At 45.6% G+C, this 20,698-nt stretch overlaps 1 protein-coding gene across 6 annotated transcripts in view; it reads right to left on the bottom strand.

Moving 5' to 3' along the window:
- Positions 1-20,698, bottom strand: part of MPRIP (myosin phosphatase Rho interacting protein) — an 86,255-nt gene that overhangs the window by 30,771 nt on the left and 34,786 nt on the right. For 4 of the 6 annotated variants that reach the window (XM_089540113.1, XM_089540112.1, XM_089540115.1 and 1 more), the window contains exons 4-9: positions 15,028-15,179; positions 14,790-14,874; positions 12,120-12,330; positions 9,370-9,529; positions 1,086-1,212; positions 343-456 (exon numbers count right to left, since the gene is read on the bottom strand). In XM_089540113.1, coding sequence (XP_089396239.1) covers positions 343-456; positions 1,086-1,212; positions 9,370-9,529; positions 12,120-12,330; positions 14,790-14,874; positions 15,028-15,179 — 849 coding nt within the window. Of the gene's footprint in view, positions 1-342; positions 457-1,085; positions 1,213-9,027; positions 9,530-12,119; positions 12,331-14,789; positions 14,875-15,027; positions 15,180-20,698 lie in introns of all 6 variants that reach the window. The other 2 variants (XM_089540107.1, XM_089540108.1) reach the window with 1 other exon arrangement.

The following is a 20,698-nucleotide window of genomic DNA, read 5'->3' as shown; positions in this document are numbered from 1 at the left end:
TGTCCAACAGTTCTCCAAGGTCTCTTTCCCAGCTGTACTACCTGTGATCTTTCCAAAAGAAGTATCAGAGAGTAGAACTGGGACCTGGCAAGCATGGCATAGTCGCTTGAATGTTGGACTAGGCCTCCGAAAGACAAAGGTTTGAATACCTGCTCCGCCACTCTCTCTCAGCCTTGGAGGGAGCACTTAGGTTACAATCACAATATCAGCTCTCAAAATCTGCCTTATCAGCAGTCTGCTTTCATATTCAAAGTGCAGCATTTTCCTGCAGAGGGTAGCTAAACAAAAGAGGCGTCTCCATCTACACCAGTTTGTTTTAGTGCAGAAGCACAAAGGACTTACAGTCATGGAAGACTCTGTAGACCTTCTGTCCAGTGATTTCGCTCTACGGTGCGGGGACAAAGGGGAAGCCGACATATCCAGGATGGAGCTGGTTGCCGTTTCAGCAACAAAGTCCTGCAAGAAGCATAGAAGTTACTTGCAATTGCAAATTCTACTGCTGGATTAATACTTGGAAGGGCCCAACAGTCTGCTAGAGCTCTATAAAGAAATCCCTTCCATTCTTTTGCAGGCACGAAACTTCCTAAGCAATAGGGGCATTCTCAAGGAAGGCTTTCAACAACAAATAGTATGTACACCTCCTTTTGTAACTTTCTTCATCCTTCACTACTGGCTATATTGATCAGAGCCGATGTGGGATGCAGGTTAGTAACATTTGTACAACCGCATGCTCCCTAGCCCAGCGCTAAGCAAAAGGATTCAGAGAAAAGCAACAAAATGTATACAGCCATAAGTCAGAGTAGGAGATCTATAGAACTCTTGTTCCAGAAGTCTGGCTTGTGAACCAAAAAAGGACTGCTTCCATATTTCTATTTGGATTTACAGATCACTTTTACAAAGCCTGTAAAGCAGTGTGTAAAGTGTTGTTTAAAATGTACCCTGAAAGCAGAGATGGCAGACACAACTATTTTGCCGAATTTGGTACATTCCGGCTAATAGTAAGTCTGGCTAATAGTAAGAATGACAGGTGGAAATCTTATGCAAGAAATAGCCCTGGCAGTTGCGAGACCACTTTGCAGTCTTACCCGTTTCCTGGGGAAGACCCTCTTCTCGCTCCTGCCCTGTCGAGTCTCGCTGGTGGAAGCATTGGTCTCCATATGTTCAGCATTCTCAATATCTAATGCCTCAAATTTTTCAATTACCTGGGACCTCCTGGAAAACAGACAAGAGGGAGAAAGACTGTTTTAACAAACAGAAACAACAACCTTCCTTAAAAACAGTTCCCCTTCTCCCCCCTCATGGGAGCACATTTAAAATACTAAGAAGTCAATATTTTTCACTCGTACAGTAAGACCTATCCTGTTATTCATTTTACTAAGCTGGGAATAGACAGAAAATAAGGAATTTGTCCGGAAGGGGGGGAGGATTTGGGACATAATTATGTGTTACACACCTGCGCGCACACATATATCATATCAAGCCCATACCAAGATATTGTATATACTCCAAACAATTCAAAGTTCTATATATTTTTCTCTTGAATGAATGTTGACTTTCTGCCCGGTTCTACAGAAGAGGCGGGTATCACATAGTCTGTGGCCCCCTGCTCTGTCTGGAGCCCACAAAGTCCTCTGATCCACCCCCAAAATAATCAAATAAGTGGGGCAGAACAGCTCCAGGTAGTAAATGATCACCCAAGGGTTTTCCAGGGACAGCAATTTACCTTAAAATGCCTCACAAGCTCCAGAGAACCCAGGAGCCAAAACCAGAAATGACTTCTGATTTTGATTTACAGATGGAAATGGCGAGATGTGGTCCACAACGGGGGACAACCCCTGGCCCCTATGTCCCCTGCAACTGCTTGCAGACAGCAGCAGGGAATGGTTTGGGCAACAGCAAGAGGACACAACGCAAAACACCACACACTGCCAGATGGTGGTGGCGTGAAGTGGGGAATCCAGCACTGGGATCGCTTGCTTTGGGGAGCAGCCTTGTTACTTTTGTAAGGTGAGCCCTGCGAGAGGAAGGCCTTCCCATCTTGAAGCTGTGTTCCTGAACATACCCTTCAAGGAAGATTCGTCTGAATGGAACAGGACTCCCACCTGACTCTTAGGGCAGAATACAACCCCAGCCTGGCCTTTGGGACAGTCTGAAGCCTACCCAGTTTTGCAGCTAAGGCATGCATGTGCTTGGCAAGTATTGACTATCAGTTTATAGCTGATCTTGAAGCTTACAATCAGGTGTGTAAGATCACACAACCACAAGGGCCTTCCTAGTGCAGACAGGGACATGGTGGCCCCAGGCTACTACACACACTTTTTCTCGGTTTGCAAAGTGCTGCCTATGGAGGGCAGAGAAAATCTTATTTTAAGATTTTTTAAAAAGTGATTTACTTGGATAACAGAATTTGATGTTACAGTGTGTGTCTATGAAGCTGTGTCAGTACAATTAAGATGAGACTGGAAGAATGCTCATTTCAATAATAATTTCTAATTGGCAAAGTACTGTTGGACTGGATGGGACCACAGGACCACAGAATCCCAGTATCAAGACAGGCATTTTTCCACCATAGCACCCCATCCAGGCACGCAGAGAGGGAAAAGCAACCCAAGCAAACCCACACCAAGACACCTGAAGAAAAGACAGATCCAGGGAGTGGCCACAAACTACTGGAGAAGGCAAATTTTCAAAAAGGGACCCTGAATCCACCTCCTTCTTCATATGTCAAGCTCTCTGGATTTGAAACTTAGTAATACATTTTAAATGGGCGGCAGTCGTTGACTTGCTTTTTACAATATCGATTTCTACCTTTCATCTCAGTTCTGGCAAAGGCAAAGCAGATTAATCTACAAAATTAACATTTGGCTTGGTTAAGACGGGGAAGGTCTGGAGGGAAATCCTGTTTGCTCAAGGGGGAAAAACCAGAATACAAAATGGACCAGGGGCACCGAATTCTCATGGAAGGGAATTGCACCACTGAGTTATCTACAGCTCGGTTTTTATGCGTTTGGTTTTTTTTTAGATGAGATGGTAGCGAAGCAGGCGGAGTATAAAGGCGGACACGTCACACAGCAGGAGAAGGCGGAGAGCAACAAGACCTGAAAGAAAAGAAAGCTGGAATATGAATGAACAGAAAAATCGTAATTTCCCCCTTCCCCAACCCACAAATAAAAATAAAAAATCATTCCAAGATTTCTAAAAGAAAACAAAACAAAAACATAAATCATCAGCAAAATAAAATGTAATCATTGCAAAACTCCAGAATCACATCCCCGCATAGAGTGCATGGTTACTGTAATCGTCAAGGAAGGAAGGCTAGGTATGGCTTATGCCAAAGGAGGCATTTTGGATGGGCAGCTGGGTCCAATGGGACCACCTCAATTCTTCACTCAGAGTTTACTCAATTGGTCCCTAAAAGTCTTTGCCAGGAAGGCATGCAAGCAACCCACAAAACTCAAGGGCTCTGAAAAGATGACAAGGAGGGGAAGAGGGGGACACGTAGATGTTCACCAGATACCCAACTGCAGCCAGAGAGCTACAAAATGGCAATGACGAAGAGTGTGGCTAGCACTGGGAACTGATGGTATCCTTCTTTCTGAGTTATGCGCCTTTGAGTCAGACTTATAGCAACCCTATCGTAAGGTTCTCTTGGCAAGATTCATTCAAGAGATTTGCCACCATTGCCTTCCTCTAAGGCCGAAAAGAGTGTCACTTGCCCAAGGTTAACCAGTGGGTTTCCACAGTTGAGCAGGGATTTGAACTCTGGTCTCCTGGAGTCCTAGTCCAACTCTCAGGCCAGTACACCATTCTAGTTCTCACCTGCTTTTCTTTTCTGAGAACTAATTCCCTGCCATTCTCTCCTTCCTAACCCGCTTCATTTTGAAACTGGGAACCAGTCTTGGGAATGGGGCACATACAGACCTCCCTCCCGCCATGTCTTCATTGAAAAACTCACATCCTTGCCCTTCCGAGTTCGTAACCATGTGAAGGCAACCATGGCTCCTCAAGCCAACATCCACTAGGAAAGGGGAGGAGGTCCTCAGGTAGTAATGCCATGCTTTCTAGTGCGCAGGAGAAGCCAAGGCAGAGGAGAACTCGCAGGACTTTCCATGCATGTTAGGTCAAAGCAACTGAGCATGCATCCCAGGGTTAGAGCAGTTTCTATGCAGAAAGGGACGAGGGAGCTCCCTTTTGATTTCATTGTAAGCAGTTTCATCGGCTTAGTTTGTTGCCCAAGAGGTGTTGGGCCAGGAATAGCCCACAGGAGACAAGAAAGATATATTCTCATGGAAGGACAACTCTGAGGGTTAGGGCTGGAGAAGAAAACATGATGGAAGTCTGTCAAAAGACATTTAAAAAAGAGGTGGGAATGGGTCATTCCTTTTAAGGGAGAGAAAGAAAGAGAAGTGGTCAAGAAACAATCTTCAATATCCGTTGTGTTTGTCAGCAGCAGCGGTCAGGCTCAACCAGCAAAACCAACAAGAAACGGTCAAGGCCACATATAATTCTTCCCCTCTGACAAGCCAAATTCTGGGTCCAGGGAAGCCAAGCTCTGGGAATTGAATGCAATTCTGCAACCTTGGGCAAAATGTGCATCATGTCACTCACTGGTTGTACACAACTGATTCTCCTTGCAGTGTGAAGGTCACTGGGAGGCTGCATCGGATTCAGTGATTTCTGGCTTTTGACTTTTTGGCAGGCCATGGCCGCTCACTTCCAAGCATCTCACTGCAGCTGTAAAGGCTAAGGATGCGTGTGTGTATGTGAGAACAAAGATCTTCAGAAAAATGACTTTATGACTTGGTACTCCACAGTGTTTGTGAGCTAATCTGTTACAGAAATCATGGTGCAAATGCAGAAGCAAGGAAATGATTCTCACAACTTTCAAAAATAGGCTTCTACCATCTATTTCAGCCCTCCCTGGGGACAATGTTCAAGATTTAAAGATACCTCTTGACTGTGGCAGGAGAAGAATCCTAAACAGAAGAGTGCTTTAACAGAGGAACTCAGCCAATGTCTGGTACGCAAATGGAACAGACACCCCAATCATCATTACCTGGACTAGCAGATCTAAACTAACTAACTAGAAGATCCAATAAGCTTAGATGAACATCTACGGAAGGATGCTGCCGAGATGGACCCGTCATCTTTTGGTACACAAATGGAATGGATGCCCCCAGTCTCTATCCCAACCTCAATTGAGCCTGGCCCTCAACTTTCAGTGCACCTGACTGCAAACATTTGTGACTAAGTCACAATTCCAAATATGTTTTGAAGAACGTACAAAGAGAAGTGACAATGAACTACACTCTATATGTGTTGGATGGTAACCCATGGATGGGTTAGAGAAAATTTGTCTCGATGGCCAGCAGGGGGAACTCAAATACTAATGAACTGTAAGAGATGCCAAAACACGCCGGCAGAAGGCTGATCTGCAAATATTTGGACTTCAGCTTCCAGAATTCTTTGTTTCTCGCCATGCTGGAAGGGAAGAATGGAAGATGAAGTCCAAACAATCTTAATAGTTACCTTCTGCCCATTTCTCTACTGGACTCTTCCAGGAAAAAATCCCATTTCATTTTTACCAACAGAGGTCTTAAATCTTTAAGCACTTGATATTTTTAAGGGAAACTACTTGTAGGCGATTATAGTCCCAACTGCATCTAAGTAACAGGCAGTAAACCTATTATCCTTATTTTGGGGTACAAGCACACTATGTACTGGTTTTGAATAATCTTAAAAACACAAGTCTCTTTCAAATAGTCCTAGAAAGCACAGTATTTTAAACCAGTCTGAAACTTGTTTTGGGTGTAGGCGATAAGAAACCAGTTTGCAATTTGCATTTCAAACTAAAATCCATGGTTATTTTATAGCATAGAATTCTTGGCTAGCTGCTTTGAAAGGGGGACCATGGACCTGTTATTGCCAGCTGAAGCATTATGGAAGATGTGCTGCTGGTAACCTCACGGATTGCTTTTGAGAGTGAGCTTCTACTCCTCAAGTACTACTTACTTTTCTTTTCCAGTTCCCCATTCCCTGCGATTACTACGCCTTCATCTTCACGCTTACAAACCTTCACTCTGTCACTTTCTCCTCTTCTTCTACCACTTACTCTCACCTTCCATCACTTACTTTACACTCTCTTGAACACTCTTCCTCCATCCTCTACCTTCATTCACTTCATTCTTCCCTGACTTCTCTCTCTAATCTTACTAGATATCTTTGTCTTTTCTACTTTGAGTGTCCCTTTTATTTCTTTATATTCATTTCTTTATTTGAAATCAATCCACAGCAGTAATATATATCTCTCTCTCTTTTTCTCTTTCTCCTTATCTTTGAACCTCGGATTATTTAGATTTTGTTACTCCCTATTTTTGATCCTCTACGTATCCCATTCTAATTTAATATTTCCTTTTTCTTTGCAATTCTTCAAATCCTACATTAGAGTATTTACTCTCTTAACTTTGTCATTAGATCAATCTTTCACACGTGCGTGTTTCTATCTTCTAACATTATTATTGTATTTTAAAACCCACTGTTGCTATTTTTCCCCATTCCTTCTCTAGGTATTTCAAAACTATATTCCATTTGTCTTCTACTTCGTCCACTACATGATCTCTAAGTATTAATGTCATTTTGTCCATCTCGATTGCCAGTTTGCAATTTGCATTTCAAACTAAAATCCATGGTTATTTTATAGCATAGAATTCTTGGCTAGCTGCTTTGAAAGGGGGACCATGGACCTGTTATTGCCAGCTGAAGCATTATGGAAGATGTGCTGCTGGTAACCTCACGGATTGCTTTTGAGAGTGAGCTTCTACTCCTCAAGGGAGCAGAGAAGAAAATGTGAAAAGAGCTGCTGCCTGGAAGGAATAAAGGAGGCAACTCGGGAGAGGAAGATGTGGCTGGTCTTGGTTCAGAGGGAAAAAGAAACAATCAAGGGCTCTATCTGGGAGTTCACCTGCTTTTCTTTCTCCCTCGCAGCCGAGACCAGCTGCATTTTACGCCTCTTGAGTTGCCTCCCCATCAGTAAGCATCAATGGCCCATCTGGATTTGACAGTTGCTGAGATGAAGAGGGGGCATGGAATTGCATAGAATTGCATTATGCGCCATCTGCTTGATCCCGGATCATGGCTCATCTCGATGCAAGGAACCTAAGAGTGAATAGAGGAGGAACATGGGGAACACAGCAGGCAGAATGTTAGCTGGATTTTGCTGGCCACTTGAAAAGCCCTGCTTTACGGAAGTCTGATGTTAACTGGGGAAAGGAGTAGGCTTCCATGCACACCTTGGAGATGAGGCATCAAATACAAGAGGAGGTGGTGAGGAGACAGGGCAGACAGAATTCATCCAGGTACAAACACAGACACCAGGCGCCTGATAAGCATTCATTCGGCTCCAGAAACTTGACAAAAGAATCGCAGGTAGGAAAAGAATGTTAATTTTAAAATAACCAGCAAAGCTCAGTAAGAAAAAAAAAGATCAAGACAAGCAGCTGAAAGCCAAGCAAAGAGGCAGGGTGGGGGAAATGCAAGAAGATGGGGAAATGTTAAATTCACTGGTGCAAACAGTTTAACCAAGTTTTGAGGAGGAGATTCTCTCTGAACCGGCCCAGACATGGCAATTATTTTGTGTGGGGAGCAAGATGGATCAAATCAACAGCTATTGACAACCCTGTCCATATATACAAATCCCTCTTGGGTAAGCTATAAGTGAAATGTCCAGATTAAAGCAACGGGAGCGTGCTTGTTTTACAATCTGCAAGCATTTCTTAACATACAGATCTGAGCTGTGTCAATAAGTCTGACTAAGAGAGTCAGGATTCAGGAATCTATAGATCCACAGAATGCCAAGTTAAAGTGGAATCATACTGTTCCAACTGTCTAGTGTGAAAGATCTCTTAAACTCCAGCACTGTGTCACCCCGCTGCCCCAGCCTAACATGCAGAAAGCTCTTCAGGCAGTATGGAAGCAAATAAATATCAATAAAACAGAGTCATTCAACCACTTCATGCGAGAGTGAACATGTCTCTAAGAACTCAAGGGTGAGCAAGGAGAGTTGACAGCTCCCCTTCCACCGACATCCTGTGCCCCCTTTCCCCCTCTCTTTCCATACAGGCCTCATCATGCCAAAAGAGAGAGGAGGGAGGGAGGGAGAAAAGGATTCTGAAAGGCAAGTTCTGACGATCATTTGTGAGGTTTCTGGAATGTCATCCCAAAATGCACACGTACATCGACACGCAGAGGAGTGGATGTTTGCAAGACACAGTGGGAGTTGATGCCAGCGAGCACCACTTGCAGCCAATATGGTGGGGCTCTCACATCAGGAGGGCTGTTGTGGAGTCAGACTACTGCACCCATGGCAAGCATATCTTACTCCACTTTCCCAAATAGTGTCCCCTTTCTAGAGGTTGTATGGCTTCTCTCTTTGCTCATTTAGCTGGCCAGTATCATAGACTAGACTTGCCTCTCCAAAACACATAGGCTGGAGAAACTGAGGCATAGAATGAGTTGTGTACAGCATTCACGCCCAGTCCCACTGTGGTGGGCTCCCCAGAGACAGTTCATCAGCAAGAGCTTCTGGCTTTCCTCTCAGTGGGGCCATGGCTCGCCTCTGGGTTTTAGTCCAATCCTTAAAGCAGCTATCCAAGGTGCCAAAATCTATGACGCAAGATCCTTGCATCCATTAGGTCCAGGTCTGATTGATAGTTCCTTACGTTCTGACCAAAACTTGGAACAAATTGCCTCATGGCCATGGTAGGCATCGGTCACCACTGGCCAGTCTTCAAGCTACCTTCTAAGCAACATCCTGAAATGCCATTGCATTGCCAAGGAACATGGAAGACTATTTCCATGGAAGAAGCAAAGTGAGATAAGCTTTGTTTTGCCTCACCCATCCTGTGAACATGACTTTTGTTTCACTGGTCAAAATCCCCCTGGAAAAGAAGATGATGTTCCCCACCCCGAGAGCCTATGACTTCCCTTGAATTAGAAAGTGGCCAGCAAAGGGCCATCCCGCGGCCTTACCTCCTTTCGTTGCCAAAGAGGCGAGCCACCTCCTCCCTTCCGGGGCTGCGGGCTCGGGACCTCCGCTCGAGCCGTTTCCGCTCCACTTGGAAGGCCTCCCGGTTGCTGATCCGAATGGCTTTGGGGACGTCAGCCAGGGTGGCGTACTGCCGGCTGGCTTTAAAGGCCAGGGGGCGGCCCAGGCGCTCCGTTCCCCATGCTGCATCTCCGTCAGTGGAGTCCTTGTGCCTCGAGTCCAGGGCATTGAGAGAGAAGCTGTACACCATCCGGCTGCCCGGGTAGGGACCTGGGGAAGGAAAAGGGCGACTTTGCTCCTGGGAGGGTGATTTGGGGTCACCGTACCTGTTGATGGGGGTGCTGGGGCTGGGAGGAGATGGCAGAGTTGGCAGCTGCTGCTCTTCTGGCTTGACCTCCTGCTTGGTCTTCTCCAAGGAGAAGTAGCCGCTCTCGACACGCGTCTTCCGCCCACAATCATTGCGGTCGCCGTTCATGGCGCTTTCATCTAGGAGACATCGGAAGACCTGAGGTTACTCAATCGGAATGAGATGTTGCTTCCAAGTGTGTGAAACTCAGGCAGAATACAGGAGAGAGCTATAACATTATCTTAGAATCACAGGATCGTAAGAGTTGGAAGGGGCCACATCCTGCCCAACCTCCTGCCATGCAAGAGCAGAAAACTAAAGCACACCCAAAAGATGTCCATCCAACCACTGTTTAAAGACCTCCAAAGATGGAGACCTTTAATCGCTTCTATTCTTTCTCTGGTGGCTCATGACAAACATTTAATACAACGCTAGCTACCATCTGAATGCTGGGTAGAAAAATCCAAGACAAAAGGTTGACGATGACAGGAGTGCAGAGATTTGCAGCCAATTTGAGAGAGAAGGCAGACAGAATTAGAAATTTAAAAAAACTTTTTGAACCAGCCACATAGAATAATGGAACACGTTATCCCATGGCTTAAAGCTAGCAATGAAGGGATCAGGCGGAACATATTTGGGAACGTTATTCCATAAATAGGGCACCTGTAGAGAGACTGGCTTTCCTGGGTCATCACCTGCAATTTTAGGCCAGGAGAGTCATTCTTCAAAACAAGAACTGATTAGAAGTCAAATATTTTTGGCACTTGGGATGCCCTGAGGGCCAAGATGCAGCCCTTGAGCTCCCTTGGACCACCCCTGTTTCTAGGAGGAAATGGCCTGGAGATTTGTTTAATTGACCCTTAAGTTGGCTAATGGACAAAGGCTTCCCAGATGCTGTAAATCAGTTCGATGCAAAAGATCTGAGATTGCCCAAGAGGCATCTGTGATGTCAACCCAACAGAGCTGGGAAATAATTTGTTAAACAGCTGAGTAAATTACTCAAGCAATTCGAGCACTGAGTCATTTTAAATGTTTTTTCAGGGAATCTACATTTCTTAATGTGGTTTAATCTTTTGACATTAATTTTCTGTAACCATCTGATATTTACACATCTGGGTCGACAGTGACATTTCTGCAACAGACAATCTCCTCTTGGTCCTTTGTTGCAACATTCACTGTGAGCTTCTCTTGAGGCTTGTGTATCTTTTAAGGCTGACCGATTGGCCTCTGAGGACTGGTGGCTAATAGACAATGCTACGTACCCTAGCTGTTGGAATGCAGGATCAGAAAAAGAACCACAGTTTGGACATTTGACTGCAGCCAATGAAGGAGATAAATGTAATCTTTTTGTATCTGGTCCACCAGAAGCAGCCTTGAGAGATGCCAAAGGGATGATCATCTGGGAGCTGATATTTTCAAGATAGGACAGTGCAAGGACAGTGGTTCTCTTTGCCTGCTCCTCTCGGGTATTTGCTACTTGCAAGGACTCTTGTTTTGTCTGCGGTGCTCTTTCCTCAAAAGAAGAAATAACCCTCACCCAGCCCCAAAGCTTCCTCTTCTGCTCAGAAGAAGGTAAATGCTTCCTTCACAAGCTTTTGTTACCTGATGACTGCATTTTGTCCTCCTGTCCTTCAGACCTTTCAAAAGGAGCCCCAAGTACCAATGACTAAAACAACCTTCCTGGATTAATTGTGGGAAAGGAGGTTTACATGGAGGTGCTCATACTGGAATGGATACCCCTGAGAGAAGCCGGACAAAAGAGGAAAACAGTGCCTTTCCTGCTTTGCAAACAGATAAGAAAGCCACTCTTGGTTCCTTCTAGGTACCTCCAAGAGGGAAAACTCATCATCCCGAATAGGAAGGAAAGGCCCCTGACCCCTGCGTTTCGTGACAAACAAGACAGCAGATGCTGCCAGATTAATCAGAAGAGATTTAAAAGGCAAACGGTTTGAAGGTGGGGGGCCGAAAAAGGAACTTGCTGTTTGGGGCTTGGCACTCAGTGCTGGACTGTTTTAGAGGCTGCACAGAAGCCTGGAGTTGCCCTCAGTCTGGTCCAGGCTATTGCTTCACCCTTTAAGATTAAATCTTCTAAATATTGGTGGACTGCAACTCCCATCACCCCCACTTGTTTATGGTTGATGGGAGATCCAGTCCTAAAACATCCACACATCCCCCATCATGGCCAACCCTAGTCAAAGAAAAAGGAAAATATGGGGACGCTATTGCTCTGGGAAATCAACACGGTCACCTCCTCCTGGATTCTCACCAATATACAAGCCCCACCAAGGAATCTGGCAAGGTTACTGAGAATGTTCTGTTTTGGGGATGCACCTGAAGTGACCTGATTTAGCCCCCTGCAAGGTTGTTTTGCTTCCAAGGCCTCCTTTTATCACTTGGTTCTCTGATATGGCCCCAGCCAAAACATACGGGACAGGATCACTGGGAAGTCAACACCCATTTCTTAGAAACAGGAGAGATTTGCCTTCTTATCTTTGGTTGTTACCCAACCCTTTGCAGAAACCAAATCGTTGGAGAGGAAGTTCCTTCCCTCAGCTTGCCAATGCCTGTCCTTAAAAATTGCCATGCTCCAAACTGAAGAGTTAAAGCAGAAGAGGGCAACTGTGGAAGGCTAGGCTCTCCTAATTCATCTGCAAAATGTCCACTGGCCTCAGACTCCTTGCAGAGGCACTGCCAGGTCCTTCTGCCTTTGCTTTGGGGCTCAACTCTTACCTTCTTTGCTTTCCAACGTTGGCTCCTTCAAAGAGCAAGCGGAGGGGGCTGGACCTTGCACAGGGCTGGGAGCCGGGCTGATGCCCCCATTGCCATCAGGCTGGTCCTTGCCGCGCATCTCCTCCTGCCAAAGCGTGGACTTGGTGGTCGGGACCTTCTCCGCGCTGGGGATGTTGCTGCTGGTGACGGCCATCTTCGCTGGTCCGGGTTCCTGGAAAGAAAACCCAATGTCAGTTGTTGCCGTTTTCAATGTAAACATGGAGTGAAGCCTCCTTCATGCTTCAGATAGAGAGGCTTGATGCCAACTTCAGAGATGTTCTCCAGGGGAGAGCAGAGTCAAAGGCAAAAAGGGGGGAGACCAAAAATCTCTACTGTGGAATGATCTCCATCTCTCCTTGGCAGTTTTTAGGTGCCATGTTAAAACCAACGCATTCTGCCAGGCCTTCTCAGTTTGGCTTCTTAGCCTGAGCTTCTTTTTAAACCCTCTTTTTTACTATCTTATGCATTGTTCTGCGGCTGCTTTTTACAACCTTGGCTAACGGGAATGTTCAATGGCTTTCCACTGTTGGTTTCACTCCTGGTTAAAATTTGGTGTTGGTTTTATTGTTTTAATTTGTTTCTTAAACTGCCTCAAGTGGAGAGATAAGACAGAATTTTTAAAAACTGTAATATGTACCATTGGGGGGCTGTTACTTCCCCTGAAGGATTTACAACTCTGGGAAGGGTTTAGGGTTTGAGGATGCCCTTTATATACATACATACATACATACATGACTTTAACATAACCCTCTCCCTTTTTCCCTTCCTCCTTTTCCTAGCATTCTGGATCTCAGCATGAAGCTTCTTCCGACTCCGATCTCAGCAGAGCTGAAGGCCATTGTAACCGTAACGTCTATATACAAAGATCTTATTTATAGATTTTTTGTGAAGCTGCCAAATACAAAGGCTGCTACACCAGGGAACGGCTAACGAAAGACTTCCCGTAGGTAAAAGGGGAGCCAAGTGTTGAGTTTACAGAAGAGAATGGAAGAGCTTTTAATAGCCTTCCCAAGAGGGCAGGAGTCGGAGATGGGGGGGAAAGCAGAGCAAAAAGTAAATTTAGACATCAGGCACACCGATCTCTTCCAGAAGAAGCGGGCCCATGTGTACAAACACAGGAACCCGGCTGACGTCCAAGTATGCATTATATGAAAATGGGGGGGGGGACTATGGTTTGAGCACTGGGCTACAGCTGGAGACCAGGGTTCGATTCCTTACTCGGCCATGGAAACCCAATGGGTGGCTTTGGGCAAGTCACTTACTCTCAACCTCAGAGGAAAGCAATGGCAAACCTCCTTGGAACAAATCTTGCCAAGAATGCTCCATGGGATAATTGAAAGTTGGCAACTACTGGGAAACACAAAACTACAACTTTCGACTCTTAGGTAGTTACAGGTTTTCTCATTTTTGGTCACATCTGGTACTGATAAGATGCCATCCACAGAGGCAAGCAAAACGTCAGGAATAAACTCTTGTAGAACATGGCCCCATGGCCTGAAAATCCCACAAGAAACAATCAAAGGCATGTTGATCTGAGCAAACAGCATGCCTTTTCTGTTCCCTCTCATCCCACAAACTCTACCTAGAAAGTGCCTGCTTTTCCCAGCTCCTCTTCCCTTTCAGAGACCATCTCCAGAGGAAGAGAGCAGCCTTCTTCCTTGCTTTGCATTCTCCCCCCAGAACGCCAAAAATCCTATTTACCTTATTTGGAGCTCAGGAGCTTAAATCCTGTCAGGTTTCCAAGAGGTTGCCACAGCAACCAAGTATTATTCCAAAAAAATTATATTATTCTGCCAGCATTCCCCACCCTCACCCTTTTTCCTGGGTTTTTTTGTTCCGCTTCCAAAAAATGGGGGTAGGGAGAAACCAAGGGCTTCGGGGGCAGAATTTATGCCGTATTAAGTTCTCTTTGTGGCTCTTGCCTTCCTTCTGCTCTTTGCAGGGAGGAGATATCCAGCATCCTTCAAGGGTCTCAGTCAAAAAGGAGGCATGGGAACAGTCCAGGTTGGTTCTTTTGGAACACAAACCCACAAAGGCACACACACACATACAAAAGCCTGACTCCTGGAGACAAATATAGCAACGAAAAAAAGAGCTCGTAACAGAGAGGACTTCAATCCAAAGAGAACTGAGGAGATGTGAATGGGAATCATGAGTAACAGATGGCAACTAACACCAAAAGAGTGCTTAGGTCTAGAGCAGCGATTCCCAAACTTTGGTCCTCCGGGTGTTTTGGACTTCAACTCCCAGAAGCCCCAGCCAGCTTGGCCAACAGTCAGGAATTCTGGGAGCTGAAGTCCAAAGCATCTGGAGGACCAAAGTTTGGTAAACACTTCTCTAGAGGTTTCCAAAGACTGGCTGCACACTTGCAGACTGACCCATCATATATGTGAATCACAAAGAAGGAAGTTGAATTAATTTTCAGTGTTTCCTCTTTGTACATTTTTACCTGTACAATCAGTCACTAGCCCTCATAGGGCCAAAGACAGACACAAAACAATGTGCACAACACAGCAGTAAATGTAAGAACAGCAAGTTACTTTGCTCTAGTTTTGGAGAGAAGAGTGCCAAAGAAAAGCCCAGACTGTGCTAACCGTTATTGGAAACCGTTCCCCCCGGCCCCGGATTCACCTGTGGCGTTGGGGGCTCCACTTTCCTCTTCTTCTTTTGATTCTGCTTGTTGGTTCTCGGGTAGACAACTAACATCTCCAGCCACCTGAAAGCAAGAGAGAAGAGAAGGCAAATTAAGATACATAGCAAGGAAAGGCAGCTATGTACATCCCTGTGACTAGTAAAGGAAGTTGAACTTAAAATCTTCTCATCTCTTAGGAAAATCTCCATCTCCCTCCCAACCAGCCTTGCCACTCACCCGCTGATGATCTCCTTGTTCTCCGCCCGGATGAAGTGCTCTTTCTCGGGGGTCAAGATGCAGAGGGAGAACTTCTGCCCGGTCCGGCTTTCGCCGTCCACAACGTCCGTACATTGGTTCATGTTGATGGTGCCCTGGGGCAAAGTGGTGGGCTAGGAAGAAAGGAGGAAAGTGGAGTTGAGAAGCCGGAAAACACAACAATACACACACACACACCTATGGATTCCTTATCCACGGATTCAACCATCCGCCATTTGAAAACATATAAATTCCAAAAACCAAACCTAATTTTGTCATTTTATATAAGGAGCACCATTGCTATGCCATTGTATTTAATGGGACTTGAGCACCCACTGGTTTCGCTATCCATGGCAGGGTCTTGGAACCAAACCTCAGCACATACCAAGGTCCTACTGTCTATGGCGCATCTCTCCCACACATCATCAGTAAAGGACCAGTGACCTTTCAGATACTGATGGACTGCAAGTCCCATCACCCCTCACCACTGGCTAGGCTGGCTAGGGCTGATGGGACCTACTGCCTAACAACATCCAGAGGGGCGCACTCATCCCTGTTGCTCCTTCAAAGCCAGAAGGTGGCGCCGCACCACCACAAACTCAACATTATTTATTTAATTGCCTTGCCCTTCTCCCAAGGCGGCCATTTCGTACCATTGGAGAAGTGAAAAGCTGGAAGGGAACCCAAGGGTCCTGTAGTCGGACCCCTGCCAGCTTAGCAACTCACCTCTAAAGCATCCCTTTCCATTCAAAAATGTGCAACAAAGCCTGGTCCAAAAGGCCCCCCACATCCTCTAAGAGGGCATTTGGGGGCATTCTGGAGAAAAGAAATCCATGTATTGACTCCTATGGGGCCAAATGGGGCCAGTGGGTAGCACTTTGCCCACCTGTTTTGGCTTGTCTGGGTCCAAGCCATGCAGGGCTTTAAAGGTTATAACCAGCACTTTTTTGAACTTTGAATTTTGCCCTGAAACAGGTTGTGCAGAGTTACCTGATCCCAGTAAATAGTAAGCAATCAGGGTTCTTGAATCTAGTGGATCACCAACCGCTTAGTCTCTTGCCATCAAAAGGATGGCTGGGATGGTGATATTATTATGAGGCCATAACAACACACATTTGGAAACTAGGGCCTTTTAAACCCAAAATTGCTGCACCTCAATAGCCTGCATAGCAATTCCACTTCTTCAAAGCAAACATGACCATGACAAACAAACCCCACTGTGTTTTGTTATATAGCTACAAAACGTACATTTTTTCCCCTGCAGTTTCTTTCAAAAGCCAGTGACATTTGCACCTTCCCTCAATTCGATCCCCCAAATCCTCATTTTTGAAAGCGGCGGGTGGGTCAACAGGATCCACGGTTCTACTTCGGTTCAAGAGTACTAGAGCCGGCAGTACCTCCTCTGCTTATTATGGGCAGAGTTCCAGAAACATGAACCATCGATGAAAAGGGATAATCCTTTGCCAAATAGCCCGGAACCAGAGATGAACAATTCCCACAGAGGTTGACTGGCCCACCAGGGTTGTTATGTCTTAATAAACTGAAGCCAGCATATAACCCCCGTCCAACGTATAACCTTGCAAAGGCTTGATTTAACTTGGGAGGAAAGGACACAAGGGCCTCTGAACACACAAAGAGTCATCTTCCTTTACTGCCAAGGCAAAACCATTCATCCCTAACCACTTCCATAATTCTGTACCAGGATATGCAAGTGGTTTCCTAACAGCACTCTGCTAAATTGTATGAAATCAATCCATTAAGTAACAGGTAGTGACATTGCATCACTTCTTAACACCATTTTGAGAGGGCCTGTAGGTACTGGGATAGTATGAGAATTGTAGAGTGCATATGGGGGTATGCATTTGGGGCCAACGCTTGCCCCAAAAGTGCACCACTCAGGGTTGGAAGGAGGCCTTGCGTGGCCTTATAAAAGGGACTTTACTCGCTGTTCATTGTGTGTCTTCCAGTAGTTTCCAACTTCTGCCGACCCTAAGGCAAAACTATCATGGGGGTTTTCTTTGCAAGATTTGTTCAGAGGAGGTTTGCCATTGCCTTCCCCTAAAGCTGAGAGCGTGTGACGGAGCTGGGAATTGAACCAACGTCTCCAGAGTTGTGATCTAACACTCAAACCACGATGGCTCTCGCCACTCATATATAATGCGACTTGAGCATCCATGGATTTTGGCGTCCACAGGTGGCCCTGGAACCAGACCCCAGTGGATACCAAGGGCCCACTGAATTTCTAAGTGACCCTAAGCCTTCCCTGAAGAATGAGAAAGGATGCAAGGGAGCTTTATGAAAGGAGCCATATATAGCCAAGCACCAAGGAAGAGATGATAGTGGACTTCCCCACCCCATGACAGAGAACATCTCACAACCTCACATTTTTGGATGCCAGAGGTCCATAAGAGGCACCCACTTCCCTCTGCCAAAAAGGGAGACATGATTGAAAGCATCAGCTAAGAAGAAGAAGAGGAAGCAGACATGGTACAGACTGTGGTTTTTAATATAACAGATATGGCCAGGCCTGTTTTGATGACTAACACAACTCCTATATACAGCCCAGGGTTGGTGGTATCCTCATCTGATCCTCCAGACTATCTCTCCAGGAAGGAGCTGATGAGAGATAAGAACTCTTCCCAGCTGTGTGTTGAGAAAGAAGATGGTTCAAATCTTACCGCAGCCGCAAACACAAACAGTCGCCTCCAGTAAGCCTACCTCCACAGAGATACTTTCAAAAACAAAACTATCTCAGGACTGCACCAACTGTGGCCGCATGTGACCCACTAAGATGGAGTTTGCAGTTTCTAACCCTGGACTGGAGTCACCTGGAATGTCCCTTTTCTGTCCCATTTCCATAGAGAGCAAATAAGTAATTTGCTTTTCCAGTAAGTTGCAGTTGTCCTTCTGGGATTTTACAGTTTACACAATCCTTGGATGGTCCCAGGGCAAAAAATTGGCTTCTGTCGATCTGCCAAAGTTGCTTCTCTTTCCTGCATGCAATAGCAACGCTGACAGGACCTGCAATTGCTTAGTATATTGTGTTTATTGTGAGAACAGTCCCTGAATGCACATGGAACATGGCGCTTCTAAAATGCCAACTGCCTAATGTTTTCTAGGGGCTGCAGCATCTGTGAAAAATGTAAAATACAAGAGTAATACCCAAACACCCTCCAAAGAGTAAAAGAAGAACGGAAAGCAGGTGGCGGAGAATAAGAAACTTTAAGCATATCAATGTTGAAAGTTACAAGCCTCTAACCACAGTAGCTTCTCGCTTGGCTTCAGTGGCATTTTATAGAGGAATTATAAGGAGGCAGGAGAAGGAATAATGATGACAAAGAAGATGACAAAAGGACAAAAGAGCATTATTTGGGGGATAATAGTATACACAAGCCGGACTCTGGGAGGTACCTAATTTTGAAGTCCAAGCTCTCATCATGTTGTTGCTGTTATTTGTCATCCACTGGCTTCAATGTATGGCAACCTAGGAAGAATTTTGCAAGGTGACTCTTACAAAAGAACCGAAGGACCAGCAAGACCTGATTTGCTTCTTGCTTTTTTGAAAGCCGGGGGCAAGGGAGGAGATGACGACAACAACGGTGCCGCCTCTTCCCTTGCGTTTCAAACACAGGGATGGCAAGTTCAGCCAGGGGACATTTTAAAAGAGGCTTAAAGTTTACTCAAAGCAGACAGCAAGTCTAAACAGCCAAGCGGGCCAGCGCAGGAGCAAAGGAGTAGTCGAGGGAGAAGCAGGCTGGGCCCCAGGCAACACAGGGCTAAAATGGCTTCCTAGCCCATCAATTCCACCGGATCCCAGTAAAGAAAGACTGCATTCTCACTGATCAGGCCCAGTATAACCACACTTTTCATCCTGCTTCCAATGAACCAGCTCAAGGGAGGGTTTACATTGCTCAACTCATCCTATTTTATGCCCACAATAAGCCACGTGGATGATGGGAGTTGTAGTCTGGCAGGATGTCCTTAGTGAAGCATACAGTATATACTTGACTATAAGTCAGCCTCATGTATAAGTCGAGGACAGGTTTTGAGGCCAAAATTATGGATTTTGCTATGACCCGTGGGTGAGTCAAGGGTAAAACTTACGGAAGTATAGCAAAGCATCTAAAGGATGAAGCAAAGGAAAACAATGCCAAAGAACTTGCAAAATTCCAGCAGACATAACTCTTTGCTCTCACTCTTAAGGCTGGAGGGATGAGGAAGCAGAGGGGGTCAATGCTTCTGGGACAGATTATACTCTTGCCTTTCACCAGGGGATGGTTCCTTTTACATAAGAGTTAAGATATAGTACTTACATTGACCTGTGGATAAGTCGACTCAAGTTTTTTGGGGGTCAGCTTTTGGACCTAAGTTTCTAGACTTATACATGAGTATATACTGTAAGTAGTTGGCGTAGAATATTGAATGCCTACATCTCTCATGGGAACCCATTGCAACCTCTCAGGGAAGCCGCACTGAGAAACCCTGGAATGTACTCTCTGAGCACTGAGGATCCCAAAAAGACGAACAAATGGGTCTTTCAACAGACCAGAGCTCTCCTTGGAAGCCAAGATGATCAAGCTCAGGCTGCCGTACTTTGGCCACATGAGAAGGCATGGATCACTAGAAAAAACAATAATGCTGGAAAAGGTGGAGGGTAGAAGAAAGGGAGAAAAACCACATGCCAGGGACGTCATGCGCATGGACCTGAGCAGAGCAGTGGATGATAGGGATACCTGGAGATGTCTCATCCACAAGGAATCGACTCAAGGGCAGCTAACAACAGCAACACCTTGGAGTTAACAAGGATGCTCAGAGATTTAAATAAGGAGCAAGGTCCGTATTTATTCCAGAGGTGGTGTGCATCCTCCTTGCCAATGTCAGTGGAGCCAGAACACTGATGGACTGCTGGGGGCAGAAAGGATGTGTATATAAAGATCTCTTCCTCTCTTCTCCTCTGTCTTGAGAGCCGATGGAATCCAAGATGCTCTTTTTTGCTCTCGCGGGCCATTCTGACCTTATATGGGCATTCTCACATGCGGCTGGGATCAGTTTCGGAGCACTGGGTCTCCTTTGCTGAGCTGCAAACCTCCTGCTCCGTCTGTATCAGAAGCACTTGCAATGTCGCCTGCACTCTTCTGGTAGCCTTCCCATTGCAATGGTATGTCGCGAAAGTCCGAGGTTTGGAAGTATTTAACATTGGGTATTGATAGTGGTATCATCATCTTCATCATCGCTACAGGGTTAACAAAGGTCCAAAACACAGGGCAGAAATAATCCGGGTTGAGACCACTTTAACTGCCCTGGCTCAATGCTAGGGAATTCTGGGCACTGTAGCTTCGTGAGACATTCTGCCTTCTCTGTCAGAGTTCAGGGGTCGCAATAAACTACAGTTCCCAGAATTCCCTAGCACCGAGAAAGTGGTGTCAAACTGGATTGTTTCTGCAGTGTGGATGCATGCTCTTCTCACATGGGTGCTTACAAAAAGAATATCCTAAGAACCTGTATTACATGCTTCCCAATTTAAATGGGAGGACTTCTTTCAATGTCATCATAGAGCATTTCAACCAATTTATCTAGTTGGTTTAAAAGAACTAAAAACTGCAGCCTTAATGTAAACACAAATACGGATAATAACTCTCTTGTAGTCTGGTTT

Source organism: Sceloporus occidentalis, unplaced genomic scaffold, assembly GCF_023333645.1.
Source record: "Sceloporus occidentalis isolate IW3139 unplaced genomic scaffold, rSceOcc1.0.p SCAF_10, whole genome shotgun sequence".
Taxonomy (NCBI): Eukaryota; Metazoa; Chordata; class Lepidosauria; order Squamata; family Phrynosomatidae; genus Sceloporus; species Sceloporus occidentalis.
Note: the sequence above shows the minus strand (reverse complement) of the source record. Positions and strands in the feature narration are given on the sequence as shown.